The sequence below is a fragment of the Lygodium microphyllum genome, chromosome 26, assembly GCF_053477565.2.
Source record: "Lygodium microphyllum isolate KBCC chromosome 26, Lygodium_microphyllum_v1.1.10, whole genome shotgun sequence".
Taxonomy (NCBI): domain Eukaryota; kingdom Viridiplantae; phylum Streptophyta; class Polypodiopsida; order Schizaeales; family Lygodiaceae; genus Lygodium; species Lygodium microphyllum.
In genome coordinates this window covers 1,928,876-1,949,009 of record NC_141160.1, presented here as the reverse complement: position 1 = coordinate 1,949,009, position 20,134 = coordinate 1,928,876, and the positions used below count along the sequence as shown (strand labels likewise).

The following is a 20,134-nucleotide window of genomic DNA, read 5'->3' as shown; positions in this document are numbered from 1 at the left end:
TCATTTGGGTTATTTACCGTCTTTGAGGTATGCTGATTTTGAACACTATGATCATTGTATTTATGGTAAACATACTCAAACATCACACAAAAAATCTATTTGTCTAAAGTCTTTACCCTTAGAGTTAGTACAATTAGATGTATGTCAAATGCCACGATTATCTCTAGGAGAGAAGAAGTATTTTATTATCTTTGTTGATGATGCCACACGCAAAGTTTGGGTTTATCCAATCCGTCGAAAAGACGAAACCTTGGATAAATTTAAAAAGTTCCTGGCACTTGCTAAAAATCAGACCAGCAAAATGTTAAAATGCCTTCGCTCTAACAATGGTGGGGAATATGTGTCCAAAGACTTTCAAGACTTTTGTGACAGCAAAGGGATTAAGAGGGAGCTTAATCCATCCCAAAATGGTGTTGCAGAGCCTATGAATCAAACCATTCAAGACAAAGTCTGTACAATGCTATCACATGCTACTTTACCCCATGATTTTTGGGCATAGGCTGTTATGACAGCCGTACACTTGATTAATTGATCACCAAACAAGTCTTTTGCGGGGGAAGTTCCCCAAGCAGCGTGGTCGAGCAAGCCACGTTCGTATGCACACTTGAAAGTGTTTGGCTGCGAGGCATTTGTACACATACGCAAGGAAAAACGCAGCAAAATTGAAGGTACGCAGCAATTATGCCATCTTCCGAGAAGATCGCATGCACAAACAGCCCGAAAGAACAGAGGTGGTCCAAAGGGTTGTATTCTGGGAGGATGTACCAATAGGACAGCAAAGAACGCCCATTAGACAACAGCAAATACCTGCTGAAAATGTCCCTGAAAATGCAAAGAATGATGCTGTAAATGATCAACAGGATCTTACCCATGATGTCCCACAAATTTAGTAAGAACATGTGCACCTGGAACAACCTGAACCAGCAGTTATACAACAAGCTGTTAATGCAAATTTCCAAGCTGAACAGCTAGCAAGTATTGACCACTGGGTCCATAGGTCAACCAGAGTGCAAAAATAGCCAAATAGATTTGTTCCTAGAGTAAACTATGTGGCTCATTATGTCATTTTAACAGATTGTGGTGAACCGTCATGCTTCCAGGAAGCAATGGACAAACAGGATAGTAAGAAATGGCAAAAAGCAACGCTATCAGAGATGGAATCTCTCATGAAGAATGGCACTTGGGATTTGGTACTCTTGCCAAAAGGACAAAAAGTGCTACCTTGCAAATGGGTTTACAAAATGAAAGTCAATTCTGGTTCTGCCCAAGTACAAGGCACCCTTGGTTGCTAAAGGGTACAAGCAAGAACATGGAATTGATTTTGATGAAATTTTTTCTCCTGTAGTCAAAATGACTACTTTGCGAGCATATTGGGCTTGGTTGCATCTGAGGACATGGAACTCATGTAGATGGATGTAAAAACCACCTTCTTACATGGTGATCTGCATGAGGAAATCTATATGCAGCAGAGCCTGACGGTTTTGTTGCAAAGGGAAAATAGCATATCGTTTGTAAACTCAACAAGAGTTTGTATGGGCTGAAGCACGCACCACGAGAATGGTATTACAAATTTGATACATTAATGCAATCTCAGGGATTTCATCGTTCTCAAGTTGATCACTGCTTATATACCATGAAGGCAACAGATGGCACCCTTATTCTCTTGGTATTGTATGTGGATGACATGCTAATTGCAGGCAAGGATATTCATGCGTTGGACTCCTTGAAGCAGAGTCAACACAATAGTTTTGATATGAAAGATCTTGGTGAGGCAAATCACATTCTTGGCATGCGTATACTCAAAGACAAATCAAAGGGTCTTCTTTATCTGCCATAGTAGGAGTATATTATGAAAGTTCTACAACGCTTCAATATGGAGGGGGGGAAAGCTATCAATGTACCATTGCCTCCATATGTGAAACTTAGTGCCGACGACAGCCCTACATCAGATGATGGTAAGGCTAAAATGGCCAAGATACCTTATGCTTCAGCTGTTGGTAGCTTGATGTATGCTATGGTTGCAACACGTCCTGACGTTGCATTTGCAGGGGGAGTGATTAGCAGATACATAGAATATCCTGGCAAAAAGCATTGGGAAGCAGTGAAGGGTATCATAAGATACCTTAAGGGCACAAAGGATTTGTGTATCTGCTTTGGTAAGCAAAAGTCAAATGTTGTTGGTTTCACGGATGCAGATTATGCTGGCCATCCTGACTGCAGGAAGTCTACTTCAGGATATGTGTTTATATTCACAGGAGGAATCTCTTGGATATCTAGGCTGCAAAAGTGTGTTGCATTGTCTACTACACAGGCAGAATATGTGGCTACCACAGAGGCATGAAAAGAGGCTTTATGCCTTCATGTCGGGTGAGAGAGCTTGGGATTACGGAGGTTCCTATCCTCCACTGTGTGACAGTCAAGAGTGTTACCATGCTAGCACAAAATCCTATCTTTCACACGCAAAGACAAAGCATATACAGGTGAAGTATCACTTTATCACAGGGATGTACTTGACAGCAAAGGCATTGAACTTGTCAAGGTACATATAGATGATAATCTTGCAGACCTTCTCACGAAAGGTCTTCCAACCGAGCGGTTTGCTCATTGCCACCAGATGATGGGGGTTGGATAGTATATGTGTCTTTCCCCTTTGTACATGCATACACTTAGTTGATTCTTTCCTCTACATTCAAGCACGTTGTCTTTAGGTGGGAGGTTGTTGGGAATAAAAGCTCACCGTGCCTTTTACCGTGTTCGGGTGTGAACGCTCCTTTACACTTCTGTACTTAATATATATTCAAAACCTAAAATGTGGTACACAAGTCTTTGTACCAAACATCAACTGTCATGCTCACTCTCTCACTCTACTGCTCTCAACTCTCTGCACCTTCACTCTCAACTCAGCTCACGCACAGCCTTCACAACACACGCCAAGGAAAAAAAGCAAGAGAACAAGAAGGATGAGAAGAACTAAGGCATTTACTGGAATTATCGATGGCAGGAAGAAGAAGAGGAAACGCACCAAGGAAAAAAAGTAGGAGAACAAGAAGGATGAGAAGAAGGAAAAGAAGCCCAAATGCCCACACTCTGGGAAGGGCACTCATCTCGAGTAGTATTGGCAAAAGTACCCCTATTTGAAGTTGAAGCAAAAGGATTCGAAGGATTCAAAGGTGGCCACAACTACGACAGAGTCTATCTTTGAGCATGTCATTACCGAGAGGATACAACCCTTGCTTCTGCACACGAGAAGCCATGGCTCATGGATAATGCAGCCTCTTCTCACATGACCTATTGACAAGATTGGCTTCAAGACATGAGTGCCAAAGGGGGCACAATCAACATTGGTGACAACTCCATCGTTCCCATTCAAGGAGTGGGGACTAATCCTTTGTTGCTGAACAAACAATCTTCTTCCACTAGAGTTCTCTATGTGCTGGATTTGGGTTTTGATCTATTGTCTATTCATGGTTTTACATGGCTTGGTACCCATGTGGTCTTTACCCAGGATACAATGACCATGGAGGATGCTTCTACAAGTGCATTGCTTTGGAAAGGTTCCCAAGAGGGTGGGCCTTACCCTCTTCTTCCACTAGAGTTTTCCATGTACTGGATTTGGGTTTTGATCTATTGTCTATTCATGGTCTTACTTGGCTTGGTATCCATGTGGTCTTTACCCCAGTTACAATAACCATGGAGAATGCTTCTATAAGTGCATTTCTTTGGAAAGGTTCCCAAGAGAGAGGGCTTCATACGCTCACAGTCTTAGCCACAAGGTCTTCTCACGAGCTTGGGGTTGCTTTGGCATGCTCGTTATGGTCATCTGAACATTGATACTATCCAACAAACTTCTTGTAAGAAGATGGTGGAGGAACTTCCTAATTTCCCTCATATTCACAATTTATGCCCTAACTGTTTCAGGGACAAGTAGCATAGGCAACCTCGTCCACAAGTTACTACTAGGAGGACTTCTACACCGCTTGTGTTGGTCCATATTGGCCTTCACTGACCTATGGGCGCAACCTCTCTAGGGAAGGCCAAGTATTTGATATTGATTGTGTACAAATTTAGTCGTTATGTGTGGCCTTATTTTCTGGAGTACAAGAGCAAGGCATACTCTCGATTCTGCAAGTGAAAGGTATTTGCGAAGAAGCAAACAACTTCCAAAGTTTGTGGTGTACAAGCAAATCATTGTGGAGAGTTTTCTTCTAACCTCTTTTCTCAATTTTGCATGGATCACAGTATTCGGGTGAAGCATTTTAATCCAGACACACCATCTAAGTGTTGGGTGTAAAGTCCCTTCATCTCTGTGTAAATAGTCTTACGGGTGTGAACACAACCTTATTGTACCTTGTACCCTATCTTATAAATACATTTTTTTATTCTTTGTGTACCGTCACAAACTGGTACGCCTATCTCTGCATTCACTCCCTCTAACTCTCAGCTCTGCTCTGCAGCTCATGCCTTGATCTCGCACTCCATTCCACACTCTCCCCTTCAAACTGGTATCAGAGCATAGAGTGCATACTTCCCGAGGTCAAAGGCAGACGTGGAGCAAGCAGTCGATGGGACTACTGACTGACAAGCGCCAAGTGTAACTGACCAATGCACAGGAATTGCACGCAATGAAGTCCAAGTCGAGTGAGCAGCTGACGGGCACTGAGGTGCTCCAAGTCGAGTGTGCAGTTGACAACCAGCGCAGGCGAAGGACTACACATGACTGGATGAGACTGCTAGTCGACAGCTTTGCGATAGTTGACACTGACGGGCCAAACTCCGCAACCTGCGTAACTGAGGGGTGTAACCTACAACTGAGGGGTGTAATAGACAAGCACGCGCAACCTACGACTGCCGACAAGTGCAACCTACATCTTGCATGACTAACGGCTGAAAGATAGGACATGACTGGCAGGTCAACGCACCTCGTCACATCATTTTTCAAAGGACCACGAATTCGTTTTCTTTTCTCTTCAAAATTCTCCTTGAATTGCCCTTTGGCCTGACAGGGTTTGTGTGCATAAGCACAAAATTCAAATTTGTGCATATTTATGCCCAGGAATCTAGGGTTTTTCAGATTGAGTGCTGCTCATGCAAAATTGAGGCATCTAAGTCAGAAATTGCAGACGTGTGCGTTTGAATTAGGGATTTCGCCAAATTTACTAAAATTTTGCTCATTTGCGTGAAATTTCTCAACATTGGATCCATAAAATTTGGGGCTTTTGCTGTATTGGTGAAATTTAGTAGGTGCACAATTGGACCCGAGAAATTTGGGGCTTTTGCAAAATTTTGTGAAATTTTGCTAATTTTGCATGTTTTATGCTTTCGGGAACATGTATTAATGCAATCGAGGCAGATCGGTCTGTGAAATTTTGGGGCTTTTGCTGAAATCTATGGATTCTGGCAAAGTTAATGTGTGAAATGCACTTTGGGAATATTGCGGAGTCAATCTTGTGGTTATAAGCAAAGTAATTTGAGCATTTTTTATCTCCCACTTGTGCGATTTTGGAGAAATCGCAAAGATTTCTTGGTGTTTTGGGTATCAGAAGATGATACGAGCACATACGTATGCAGTACACATGTTGGACAGCTCCCATTGAGTTGATGTATTGCTGATTATTCATGTTGCAACAGTCTTAGTGATCATTTGCAGATCTGGGATTGGTGCAGATGTATTTTTGGTGATATTGCTGAAGTGGGAGTTACCTAGCAGTGATGTATGCTGAAATTGCAGTCATGCTGCTGAAAGTCATTCGTTCTACTGCTGTACATGTACTTGGACTGAATCTTGCTATTATTTGCTAAAAAATTGGGCTGTAATCAGCTGAATATTCAGCTCATCTTTGCTGTCATAAATTGCAGCATTGAATTTCTGGTTTATTGCTAGAAATGGCTGCAAATGCTTCTAGTAGCAGTGAAACTAAATCCCTCTTTGAAATCAAAAGGTTTGATGGCACTAGCTTTAACTTGTGGAAGGATAGGATGCAAGGCATTTTGTTTCTCAAGGACTGTGAAGATGCTCTTTTGGAGACTAAGCCTGCAGCTATGACAGATGAGGATTGGGCTCGACTTAATAAAAAGGCCATTGCATACATTAAGATGGCAGTGTCTGATGATGTACTTATAGGCATCAAGCGTCTCGATACAGATTATGCTTTATGGAAAAAGCTTAAGGACACTTATAAAAATACAACTCTTGTGAATCAAGTGCACCTTATGTGTAAACTTGTGAACATGGAGTTGGATGAGTCAGCATCTAGGCATTTGAGTGCTTTCACAAGGAAGTCAGCTGCAGGACTCTAGTTTGGTGGCTTTCAATGATAAATTGAAAGCTATTTTCTTATTGATGACTTTGCCTGACAGCTGGAAATCTTTCGTTGTGTCACTTAGTTAAAATCCTGCTTTGACTTTTGATGGTGTAAGAGGTTCAATTCTTAATGAAGAAATCAAAAGGAAGTCTAGTGGTGAAAGCAATGGCTTAGCTTACCATATGAGAGACAGGTCTAAAAAGAGGGGTAATGCAGCCAATAAGGGAAAAGCAGAAGGAAAAACACGGGCAAACAACAGGATGTCACATGCTATCAGTGTGGGCATAAAGGGCATAAAAAGCCCAATTGTCGGTACTTCAAGAAAGAGCAAGAAAGAAAGAAATGGCAAGGTAAGAGAAAGAAGGATAATAAGAAAGATGATGACAGCTTTTCCTCAAAAGAAGTTGCAAAGTCAAATGTTGCATCTAGTGTGGTGATTGAAGAGCTTTCTAATACTAAAGAGATACTTATTGTAGCCACATGTAACGATGCAGATGTTATGGCAGCAACAAGTGATATGTACATCACCAAAAAGGAGGTAATTAATGCCTTACTTTCAGCTCATGATGGGCTATCACAATCATGGATAGTGGACAACGGTGCCTCTTTTCATATTACCCCCTCTTTGGAGTCATTTTCTGAATACACTACAAGTTGCCTAGGCAAGGTTTACTTGGGTAATAACTATACATGTGAGATAGAGGGTGTTGGCACCATTCACTAGGCTCTTGAAAATGGCCAAGAACTGATTTTTGCAAGATGTCAAATTTATACCTGGCATAAAGAAAAGTCTGCTATCAGTTGGATAGCTTGATGCTAAAGGGTGTTTTACTACCTTTGGTGGTGGATCTTGGAGGGTCCATAAGGGCTCTATGCTGATTGTTAAAGGCAGCAAAAGGAGGACTTTATATTACTTGAATTGTAAAGCATTACCTAGCAAGTTCTTGGTTATGGCTGAAGTCCATTCACAGATGGAGCTTCGGCACAAAAGACTTAGTCATATGAGCCAGAAAGGCCTTCAAGTTCTCTCCTCTTTAGGGAGATTTGAAAGGCTTTGGTCTCGAATTTTGTAACGATTGCTTATATGAAAAACATGTGAAGTCTCCTTATTACTCTGGTGTCGTTAAGAAGTCTAATGCTCGACTTAGTACACTCTGATGTGTGCACTGTGCCTGTTAATTCATATGGGGGTGCACACTACTTTGTTACTTTCATTGATGATTTCAGTAGAAAGCCATGGGTGTATGTACTTAAGAGCAAAAAGGAAGTGTTGGGTGTTTTTAAAAAGTTTAATGCTTTTGTTACCACATAGAAAGGGCTTAAGTTGAAAGCCATAATAACAAATAATGAAAGTGAGTATGTCTCAAATGAATTTAACAAGTTTTGTAAGATGCATGGCATTAAGAGGGAGTTGACCCCCTTATAATCCTGAATCAAATGGTGTGGCTAAAAGATTTAATTGCACACTTTGTGAGAGAATCAAATGCATGTTGTCCACAGCTAATCTCCCGCAACAGTTTTGGGGAGAGGCTCTTAAAACTGCAGTTCATGTATGCAATCACTCTCCCAATCATGCATTGGAAAGTGGCATTCTTGAAGAGGTTTGGTCTGGCAAACCTGCTTCATATGACCATTTGCGTGTCTTTGGTTGTGATGTCTTTGTGCATGTACCTGTAGAACAAATGACTAAACTAGACATGAAATCCATCGGCTGAACTCAGCTATCTTTAAAGAGCATTCAAAGTACTCTTATGCTGTCGTGCAATCAGCATGTCATCCACATATAAAACCAGCACGATAATGCTTCCATCATCAACCTTTTTAGTGTATAAGCAATGATATGCATGATTGCGTTTAAATCCATGGCTAAGCATAAAGGTATCAAATTTTTTGTACCATTGTCTAGGGGCTTGTTTCAGCCTATATAAGCTATGTTTTAGCTTACAAACCAAAGCTATTTTCCTGGAACAACAAATCCTTTTGGCTGCTTCATGTACAGCTCTTCATTCAAGTCACCATGAAGAAAAGCAGTCTTCACATCCATCTAATCCAACTCTAAATCCAAGGATGCAGTGAGAGCAAACAAAACACGGAGCGTAGTCATCTTCACCACCACTGGTGAAAAGACTTCTTGGAAGTCTATGCCTTCCTTCTGCACATAGCCCTTAGCAACCAACCGTGCCTTGTACATGGGCTTCCCATCAATACATTTCACTTTGTAAACCCATTTATTAGGAATAGCTTTCCTATCCTTAGGCAAAGGTACAAGCTCCCATGTGTTATTTGCATATAGAGACTTCATCTCTTCCTACATAGCAAGCTCCCACTTTCTCTTGTTTTCACATGATTGTGCCTCTTTAAATGTCAAAGGCTCACCCTCATCAGTCAACAAAATGCAATCCAAAAAAGGCTAAAACCTCTGTGGCTGCCTTCTGACACGTGTAGACCTTCTTACTCGATGATTTGTATTATTAGGCAGTGGACCTACATCCTGAGGAATGTGCACACCATCACTAGGTGGTTGATTTTCAGCATTTTCTTGCTGCTGTAACCTGTTTTCAGCATGTTCTTCTTGCTATCCTATTTCATCCTGTGCATCTATTTGCTGTCCATGATCTTCTGGCTGTAGCACAATAGGTTGCTGCTCATTTTCAGCATCAAAAGGGATAGAATTTTTAGCTAATGGTTGCTGAATGGCTGGCTGTTCATACTGAAATTTGACCTTCTTTTTGTCAAGATCACCATGTGTAGTATTTTTCAGCAACTTTGCCTCATTAAATTCTACGTCTCTGCTGCGTACTATCTTCTTGCTCTGATGAAGCCAAACTCTATAAACATCTCTCCCTCATCTCCATATCCCATGAAGTTGGAAGAAAACTAGGGTGCTCAAAGCACTCAATAGCTCCAAAAACAACATACTATAACCGTTTTTGCACAAACCATGCTTTCATAATAACACTCCATAATAGGTAATCAGGGCTGTGAAGTTTGTCATCCGTAGAACAGCCATCTGGAGAGGATAGGAAGAGAAAATAAAGGAAAGAAGAGGAGGAGAGAGAGACTACAACTAAAACACACACAAACAATACAAAACAAAGTTCACATGCAATGTGAGGTGACGAATCACAACATCTTCAAAAAAAGGGAAAAATCAGCCAAGATAAGATGGAAAGAGCCTAAAAACCCACTCACCCAACCTTCAGGAGCCCGAGGCTACAAAACGCAAATGTTGCAAGAGTAAACACAGACAAAGAAGCATTACATATCGTTGCTAGCATTAAAATAACGCTAGAAAAGCAGTAAACACAGGCAACAAGAGTATTAAATGCAATCAACTATGTCTGGAGTAGAATCGCAGCAGCAAAACACAGGTATCTATCGCTGAAAAGTCCCAAAAACTAGTCACCCAGCTGCAACAAACAAAGATGATCAATAATCAGTATAAAATAGCAACAAGGGCATAGACCTTAAAATTTTATGCATGTCAGAAGTGGATGCAACAATGGAAGCATAGAAGAATGTTAAAATCAACTATTGAACACGACAAAAGAGAGAGAAAAGAGAAAACACAAGAACACTTCAAAAGAGAACTCAAAGATGTGCTCGAGAAATGGAAAACACGCGACAATCACGTAAAATAGTGAGTCGCAGATTACATGGGCGCTGGCACCAGCTCCCTCTGTCACAAAACCCTACCTTGGAATCTACAAATGGCGAAGTGACTGAGCTATGTAGGAGGAGCTTGAATATATAGGACAAAATAATACCAACAAAGTGATCAGGTCAGCCCGCATTTAATGCTGGTCAATCAGCAATAAATGCCAAAATAATCACCACAATGATAAATTAAAAATACCTAAGTAACACTAAAATCCCCATCCTATCGGCACACATGCCCGAACTCACTCATGAGCTAACTATACTACTAACAAGTGTCACCTACTACTACCACACCAATCACAACATCCTCTACCTTGATTGCACAAATAGCACGATGGCATGTTGGAATGGTTGTTGAATGCCTCAAAATTCAACATAAACCTGTGTGTTGTGCCTTGCCTCCCATGTGTACCAAAGCGCAAGGAGAGACAACAAACATCCAAGTGAGATGGGGTCAATTATCCTAATGTATGATGAAGGAAGGGTGGGAGTGCTCTTTGCAAACAAAAGAGAAAAAAAAAATGAGGAAATAGTTTCAAGGTTAATGGTGCAACCTATGAGTCTAGGATAACAACATCTTACAAAATACAATCATACCTATGAGTCTGGGTGAAACCAATCTCTCTTCTTAGACAAGGTGGTAATTCCTTGATCAAGCACTTAATTACAGCAATCAACAAATGAACATAACTTAAAATGCACAAATTACCTTAACAATCTCGAACATTGGATACCCTGTTGACCCCAAAATTGGCATCCCTTTCGGTATTTCTTTAACTTGATTGCTAATGGAAAAAGTACAAGCTAAGATTTACAATCTCCTTTGTTGTTCCAAAAGCCTCTTTGCTGTAGCAACAATCAGCAATCAATTCGGGCCAATTCCCCCTTTATTTTTCACTCAGGACTTGCACAAATGGAACCTCCAACTGGCCAAATGTACACCAAATTACAATGAATGGGCTGGCATCTGAATTCCCTGACTATTACACAAATTTCAAGTGCTGAATTCAGTTTACAATGCCTTCACCCATTGGCACAAGTCTCAAGGTGGCCGTCAAACACTAATTTCTGCAGAAATTTAGGGTTTACACCAGAGATCTCTCTGCTGTCCACAAAATTTGGCTGAGATCTGGTCAAAATGGCTAAGAAATACTGAGATCTCTTAAGAATCGGTTGAAAAAGTTGAGAGAAAGTCAAGATAAGAGAGAAATCTAATTTTCTTCACGAGAAAACCCTAAATTCTGCCTGGCGCTTGCTCAACCCTGCATTTAATGCAGTCACCTACTGCCAACAACCTCCAAAATGCTGTCACCTAATTAGCAATGTTGTTGTCAGCCCTTGGAAGGTGACTCCTTGCTGTCCCCTACTTGCTGAAGCCCCTAGATGGCCGTCTTCTTCAACAAATTGATGTTTCCTGATCAGAAAACGGACCAATAGTGCTCTCTCTCTCTCTCTCTCTCTCTCTCTCTCTCTCTCTCTCTCTTTGCGCTAGAGTCGTCCAAACAACTAGCATTGCAAGGGGACACTGAATGATGGTATGCCCGAACAGAGACCTTGCTACGGCCACATGGCCTACACATGGACCACCTCTTCCCACTACAATACAGTCTAGATTGCTCCCACTTGGAGCTCAGCCAGGAGGAGGTGAACTGTATCATCAAAATGGACATCATTCAGCTATACACGGCCAAGACATGGGTGACTCCTGCAGAAGACCTAGGAACAAAGAAGGCTTTCTACCGGGAGCACTTCTTGCACATATCTCCGAACAACTTAATCACCCGCCCAAGCTACATGGACACACACTTATCCCATGGAGTCAAAAGCGTCATCGAACAGATCCATACATCTTCACACCAGCTATGGGTCGAGACAGGTAGATATGGGGCCCACCCCCTCCCCCCAGAAGATCGGATCTGCCAAATCTGCCAACTCGAGCCGAAGACAAAAGAACACTACATATGCAAGTGCCCAACGTACTACAAGATCCAGGGACGCTTCCACTACCGGCCACTCCCCAAAGTGATGGATTTCAAGGACCAAAGATGCCTTGAGCTCTTTCTACTGGAAATACAATGTCACAGAGACCACCTCCTCCGGACCTCGAAGCATAGACAGGGAGCCGCCCAATGTCTGCTCACAGAATTCTACCGAGAGCCAACTACCATCCCCACCCCTGAGCCCCCAACAGCCTTACTAACTTCCCGGCTACGGAGGGACCACCCTAGCCATAGCCATAGCAAGAAGTAAAGCACGGCGCCCACACCGAACTGGCCCTCGCCCCCGCAGGATGCACATGTCGAGGATACAAGGAATACTACACTGCCACCGGAGGCCCCTGCCTGGCCGATCCAACCTCTCGATGTTAGATAGACCCATGCAGGACATTTTAGGATGACCAAGCTCCATGAGCAATTCCACACCATACTTAGAACACATATGAATTGTACCCAACCTATATACCATTTTGTACCTACTCAATTAGTTTATCATAGCATTAGATGGTAGCTTTACTAGGACTTGGAAAGTTTCCCAAACATTTTGTATATAACGTTTTGGTCTAATAGGCCAACTTGGCCTTTTGTAAACGTTAATATAACTTTCTTTCTTTCTCCAAGCTGCAAACTAACTGAATGGTTGAGACCCAGCACCCAAAAACGTTTTCTCAATTTGCATGGGCATTTTTGCCATGTAAGTGGCAACCTTCTAAACCCATTTTTCAGCATTATCCAACCATTTAATTAATTTTCAGAATTAAATAATCTTGAAAATTAATTTCAGCCCTTCCAACCTTACCCAAAATTAAATGTGCCCATCCATAATTAAATTAGCTAGGCCATTTGCAGCCTAGAGTGGTTCCCAACCTTTGTTGACCCTTAGACTGGTATTAATTAATTAGTTAATGCTAGTTCCTAGTGTCACCACTAACACTTATTGGACAAATAACTGTCCTAGGGTCAAAAGTGACACCAACTGACCCCCAAAGCCCAACTAGCATAACTTATCACAACTTTTGCCTTCGACACCCACTGCATCCTCAGGGTCCTTGGCATGTTACCATGCAATAACTACCATGTGCATCACATGTGCTAAATAACCTTGCATATTTGATTAATAACTTAATCAAATATAATCAACAAGATTAAAGCATCTCAAAATTTCACGTCCTCGTAATACTAGGATAGGGCTGCAATACAAAATGCAATAAGAGAGTCTACACCTACTAGATCTACCATCCTACTGTTGCTCGAACTTTAGAGGCGTTGCCCCTTACTACCAATCTATCATCTACCTCAAACAGGTGTCATCAACCTACCCAATGGACCTTCTTGCCTTCACCAATTGATCCACAAGCTCTAAATAGCTACATACCAATCAACCTATTAGCCAGCTACATGGCACTCAATTGCTGCATTTTGTATCAAGCATAACTGATCAACTGTTGGTCATCAACATCGGATCTGCATTTTGCTGCTATAGTATCCACAACATCATATTTCAAGCTTCTACATCATGGATTGGCCCTTGGCTGTTGTTGGCATTACCCTCACCTCCATCTACCTCATTTGCATCATTTTTTGTAGTATTGCTACACTTGGGATCGGTGCATGGAGAATGCCTCTAATTCTCTCTCTCTCTCTCTCTCTCTCTCTCTCTCTCTCTCTCTCTCTCTCTCTTTGCTCCCATCAGTGTCACTAGTCAAACATATCTGCTGCTTGAGCACCCACATCTATTTCATCTTCACTCATTCATTTTAAATATTCATTCATTCATCACACACTCTTCTCACTCGGTTTATAGTTTGTCTTCTAGTCTAAATTCACTATGCTTTAGTCATGTGGGTGTCGTTAGATATCGGCCTAACCAAGGTTCACGATACAACTCTTTTCAATAAACCATACCCCCCGCCGCGGGCCGGGGAAAATGCATATCATGAAGTAACAGCATTCAAGACTCAAATCTCCCCACTCACATTGGCAAGGTGAGTGCATTCCATCTCGCTTGCGCATGCGTGTTTAAATTGAAAATTTTTCAATCATTGTATTCTTTTATATTGTTAAATATTAATGCCCCTTGATGTGCGACCTGTAAGACCATGTATGGGGCTGACGCATGCCAATGCCATAAGATTAAGGAAGTCGGTGACCCAATGACGACCGGCACATGGCCTCCATAATAGCAGCCCATGGCAGGCCAACATGCAACATAAGCCTAATCATGTTCATGCGCTGTGTTTTCTCTGTGCAAACCCTGACATATCTTCACACTGATTAATATCTTAATCTACTGCAGACTGAATGGAGCCACACCTGCAAGCTCCTCGACATTTTATCCAAGACATAATCCTTACAGGTCTTCTGCAGCAAACCTAACTTCCCCCTATGTACCTGCTCATCCATTTGCAAGTTTAATATGCTGGACACAATACTTTTCCAAGATTAAGGCTTAAGATATATGTTGATATTTCGTTATAAATCCAGCAGATGAGCCCATAGCCCAACAAAGAAAACCAAACCAGCACTGAGATGCTGGAATTCAATGCTAGCATGAAGCACTAACTTAGAAATAAGAAACCCTAAAACTAAAATTTGACAGTCTGTAATGCAAGACAAAAGCAGCAATGCAACACTTCTAAGTACCCACAAGTAAACTTGCAGAGGGAAGTGAGCACTCACACTTTGAGCCGCATACCAAGATCTTGTAGGAATGTGCAGTACGACTTACGAAAGTAAGTCTCCTTCTTGAGGTCGATACCGTCCTTTCGCGAGGGAGAGCTCCGCTCAATGTATTCGCGAGGGAAATACCAATTGGAGCTAGAGTGCTCGGGCTCTTCCAGCTTGTCCTGCTCTGCTTGTGCCTGCTGCTGCTGGGTAGGAGCTCCTCCTGCCGAAGCTTGGCGAGAGGAAGAAGAAGAAGGCTCGCCCGGGGCCTGTTGCTGATGCTGCCCTGCCATCATCATCACTTCGACCCCGTTACTCTGCTGCTACTCTTCTTCTTCGTCGCACATCCACCCGCTTCCCCTGCTGCAAAGCAAGGAGGGAGGTGTCAATGCCTCCCACAACGAAAAAAAGAGGATCGATTCCTCGAGTGATCAACAAAAGAAAAAGACAGAGGCGAAGGGGGGGATGGCGCTACTTGGCGAAAGGGGGAAGATGGAAGAAGAGGAGGAAGACGATGCCAGGACAGCGGTAGTAGCGGTCTACACTCTGTTTTCCTCGCTCAGCAGGGACTGCGAGAGAGAGAGAGAGAGAGAGAGAGAGAGAGAGAGAGGGGTCCTCAAGGTTTCAAGACCATCCTCTCCGATCGTTAGTTCGGCATTCCTCCTGCTGAGATGAGACAGAGACAGCGACAGAGAAAGAGACAGAGCGAGTCCCGGAAGGATGAACTTTGTAGAGAGATAGACACTAACTGAGTTAGGGCCTTCTGGTTACACCATCACCCATTATACAAATTTGATCAGGTCCAAGCCTCATTAGCAAAACCATTGTTTACTCCTATATTGGCCTTGTATGAGGTACTCAGTCACCAGGAAATTGCTGCCTATACACGTTGCATCACAAGCATGCAAGTGTAGCAAGAGAAAGATCCATGAAACCTCAAGAATGCCCATATAAGTACGCTTTGAAATATGTAGCCATATTGCTACATAGAGCACAAAACATTTACATTGTAAACTAATTCAACATCAGAATTTCCAAATGAACCTAACTCCAAAAATGGGTCGAATACAATAACTTTTCTAAACATTGGATACAAAACGAACCAATCAAAACATAACATTCACAACGCTACGTCCAGGAGGTCTAACGAAGTCATACAAAGCATTGAGAGTTATCAACCCTAATGAATGACTATACGTGGAAGATGAACAATTTGTGGATCAAGTTTGCATGTGATAATGAGGGGTTTATGCATTCGGTTGATGTTCGCAATCTATTCAATGAGACCCCCTCTTTTATTCTACAACATATGAAAAAGGTGGATAGCTTGTTAAACAACAAGATACTTCTCTATAATCCAAATAATAAACTTAAAACAACTCTCATAAAAATCAAGAAAACTTGGCATAAATAATAGAAGATTTTCTTTTAAGCATGGAATGGACACTCATCCAAACCAAGCTATGGTTCATCTTCTCGGATTGCCAAGACAAGCAAATTTTGTTTTAAATTCATTAACCAGTCATGTGTAATTGGTTGAGATACATTATTGTCACTCTAGGCATTTGCATCAATTGTGGGTGTTGTAGTCATAGTGTCCACTCACTTGAATGCAAGGAACTTCCTCCTGATGCTTTCATGTGTACAAGAGCAAGCTCACACTCATTCAATGCCAATGCATAATGGAGAAGTAGAATTTCAAGAAACAACCTAAAATTTGAAAGCAATGAGAGAGCACACTATGTCTCACTCACTACCATGGCTATGGAATCAAAAAAGAGACAAAGCGAGACAAGAGAGGAGTGGACAAAAATGCCTCTAATATAGCACACAAGAGAGCAAAGACCATAAAATATGTGCAAGCTACAATACAAAATCACTTATATATTAAGACAAGCCCTTTAGGCATTAAAATTGTACAGTTAGGGTTGGGGTTTTCCACTTTCCCACCTTGTAGAAATTTTTGCTGCACATAAAGCTCATTTGAGGCTTTCGAACTTAAAGTGCACTACTTTGAACCACCAAGGCTTCTTTGTCCCATACATTTATTATGTACTTTATGATTCTTTTCCCACCTTATTAGTGATCACAATTTATTCTTATTATGCAGTTTATGATTCCTCTCCCACCTTTTAGCCATTTCTACCACATATTAATTGAATATTCACAATCAACTCTAACCAAACCATCCTCTAAAATCATTGTAAGTCATTAATGTAACAAGGGGATTCTTCTCCAAAATGCTAGAATTCCATCTTGATAGCACAAAGCCATGACATTCGAGGCTTCTATAATAGACAATCTTTGATATGGTGCACGGTGCTAATTAGAGGCCTTGTCTATCCCAAATGATGTTTTAGACTTCACTGATTACTCACATATTAATTAAAGAGGTACATGTTCATAGCTCTTCAAACGAGGTTCTAATCTAAGCTTAGCATGGAAGAATAAAGTAAAAAGAAGACTCATCATGACTCCTTTGCCTACCATTGTAGTTGAGTTGGTTAATAAAAGCTCTCCTCAATCCACCATCTTTGATTCATCTATTCTCAATCCACGAACAACAAGAAAGGAAGAGGAAAAGAGAAGGGGAAGCTCTTGAATTGAAGTTCATGTTCAAGCTCTTCAAGCAAGGTTTTCCTCTTCTTCGAATAGGCAACCATAAAGCAAAAAGGAGATTAAGAGATGGAAGGAAAAGCCACCATGACTCCTTTTCCTACCATTGTAGTCCACTAGGTAGGTAGAAGCTCTTGATGGTCTCCGATCCTCGCAAGCACTACTCCAAGATCTCCTTAGTCTACAACCTTTGATCCATTCATTCTCCACCCATGAGTGAGAAGCAAGGAGGAAGGGGACAAGAGAAGATATAAGTGATATCTCTCACTCTCAAGCTCAAGCAACATTGGATAGCATGGGAAAATATGATAGGAGATGAGGAGCTTAGGTTGCACCAAAATGAACCGTTCTAGCCACTTTTGGACTTTAAATACATAGTCTTTTAAGGTATCTAGTCTCTTAGATGCTTATCCACAAGCAACACAATCTAGACCTTATAAGATGCATGGACTTAGTCAATCATGTAGTCTATGAGTCTACTTTAGAGGGAAACATCAAAGGTCTTAACCCAAAAGTGAAGTCAAAATACTTTCTCCAGAGCTAGACCACCCTAATGACAAGTCACCTAGAACATTGTCAACATAACTATCTTAGGTTGAATCATTGACTTGGCAAATGTTAACAACATATTTTGTGATGGCATGCACCATGAACTAGAGACTTGCAACACTTTGGTTTTGTGGGAGGAGAATCTTGTCATCATTCTTATAGAACTAGAATACTTGAACCATACCCTAGGTTGAACACTTAATCACCAACTCATCACATTCTCCAATGGTTCAAGAGCCTCTCGCAACATAGCCTCCAAATCACTTAAGTTGTTGAGCCATAAGGAGCATTTAATTTCACCTGAGTAGCTTCCACAAAACACCAGAAGTGAACAAAAATGTATTGCCGTGAGTTGGATATTAGGCACTCATCTCTAATTGTGCTTAATGAGCTTGAGCTACCATTAACTTGCCACTTAAGCAAATACTCAAGCTAAGAATACCATATAAACCTCCCCACAAATTTGCTAGGAAGAGAGCTGTCAAAATGACTTATAGTCAAGAGCCCTACTCTGAGTGGACATCTCCAAGATGCCTAGAGTTCTACTCCTATTGCACCCCATAAAGAAGTGACCATTTGTCCCATCAGAGTGGGGAGCCGTTACCTCAACTTGCAATAAAGTCATCACTCAAGTATCTCTAAGATTGAAGAGATAGGCATAACCACCTAAGCTACCAAGGACCAACAAAACTCGTGAGAGAACCACTAGTTAAGGAAAAATTTACCAATGCTTCTTAAGCATGTGCTTAGGAAGAGAACCCGTGACCTTGGAATGCTCAACAAGAAAGCTATCTTGGAATGAAGACCTTGAACAACAGGGAAGAAACTTTAACTCAATAAGAAACTCATGCACAAGTTTTAACACTCTTGTTAGAAAGAGGTTGTAGCCAAATAGGAGGGCAAACACAAATTGTCACACTAAGGCGTAGCACACTCTAACTTAGGGATTCCACATCACACCACCAATGAGAACCTAGACTACACATCCAACCTTCTAGAAAAAGCCCATCATAGGGGTAGCATTATCTAGACACTCAAGGCATTGGGACACCTTCTTGCAATCAAGTGCTTATAGGCCTTACACAAACCCCAACTACTTCTAAACCACATATAAAGAGCTCAATAATTGTAACTTGTGCTAATGAAGTCATTTCCTCACTCTTAAGTCCACAAGTAGAGTTTCTAGACTACTTTTTAAGTGCAACTCGTCTCAAGGAGTGAAACTGTAAAGTCATATTGAGGTAATTCATGTGCTCAAGAAGCAAAGCTAAGTTTGAACATGAATAAACAAGTGCTAAAATTGAAGAGTATCTTGATCACAACCAATACCTAGAAATAGTGGAGAAGGTTAGAAGCTAGGTAAGAGAAGCACATGTATATCTTTAGGATATAGAACTACTATTAGACAATGAATTACATGAACTGATGAGCATGATCTTTCCTTCCTCTTCCACTTGCATTATATCAAGGGGGGAAATCAAATACCTAACATATCTAATTGAGAGCCAATCGTCGCTAATGCAACTCAACAAACCATGAACATTGTAGATAGGCTGATACAATGCACAAATGTGAAATGATGGATGCAAATTTATTAGCCACCCTAACCTCCATTCCACTCTCTATCTCTCAAATAGATACTGAAAGAAAGCCCTACATAGTGGGAAGCCTCGAAGGAGTGGATTCAAGGGCAAGAGCAGCTTGAGGTAGAAGTCACACAAGAATACAAAGCTGAAATGCATATACTTAGCCTAACCCTCAACCTAGTGTTAGTAATATTACAAATCAATGCCTTCAGGGAAGGAACTGAAATGCATGTAATTCTCTAGGTGACACAACTTGGAAAGGAATTGTCAACAATGGGGTAGGAGTTACCATCCTTAGCTAAGGTTTATAGGTATGGGACACCCCACTTATTGAAAGTGCTTGCTTTAATGTAATGACATTGGCCAATAGAATGAAGGTTAGACCATTCAAAGTCTTGAAGGACTAGCCAATTAAGGTTGCAAGTATCCAATTCTCAATCCACTTTATCATCATGAAGGGAGTTGATTGCAATGTCCTGCTACATAGACCATGGACAAGGAACATACTTTTGATTTAGGATTGGAGCAATGACCTAATTCTCTTTGGAAATCGCATAGAGGTAGCATGAATAGAGATGGACACATAGAAGACCTCGCATGTAAACTTAGATGCAATATTGGCTATGCTAAAAGGATATTCTAAAAGCTTGCTAACCCACCTCATGATCACCAAGTATATACATATTGTCTAGATGATAAGTGATATTGGATGCACATCCATGTTGCATCCATTGACTTGCCCTTCTCAGACACATATCCT

At 41.4% G+C, this 20,134-nt stretch overlaps 1 protein-coding gene across 3 annotated transcripts in view; it reads right to left on the bottom strand.

Annotated features, from left to right (window-relative positions):
- Window positions 1-15,427, bottom strand: part of LOC148012945 (uncharacterized) — an 80,151-nt gene extending 64,724 nt beyond the window's left edge. The window contains exons 1-2 of one of the 3 annotated variants that reach the window (XM_087667471.1): window positions 15,099-15,427; window positions 14,639-14,986 (exon numbers count right to left, since the gene is read on the bottom strand). In XM_087667471.1, coding sequence (XP_087523597.1) covers window positions 14,639-14,922 — 284 coding nt within the window. In that variant the 5' untranslated portion in view covers window positions 14,923-14,986; window positions 15,099-15,427. Of the gene's footprint in view, window positions 1-14,272; window positions 14,291-14,638; window positions 14,987-15,098 lie in introns of those variants that run through there. The other 2 variants (XM_087667472.1, XM_087667473.1) reach the window with 2 other exon arrangements.
- Between the last annotated feature and the right edge of the window lie 4,707 nt (window positions 15,428-20,134).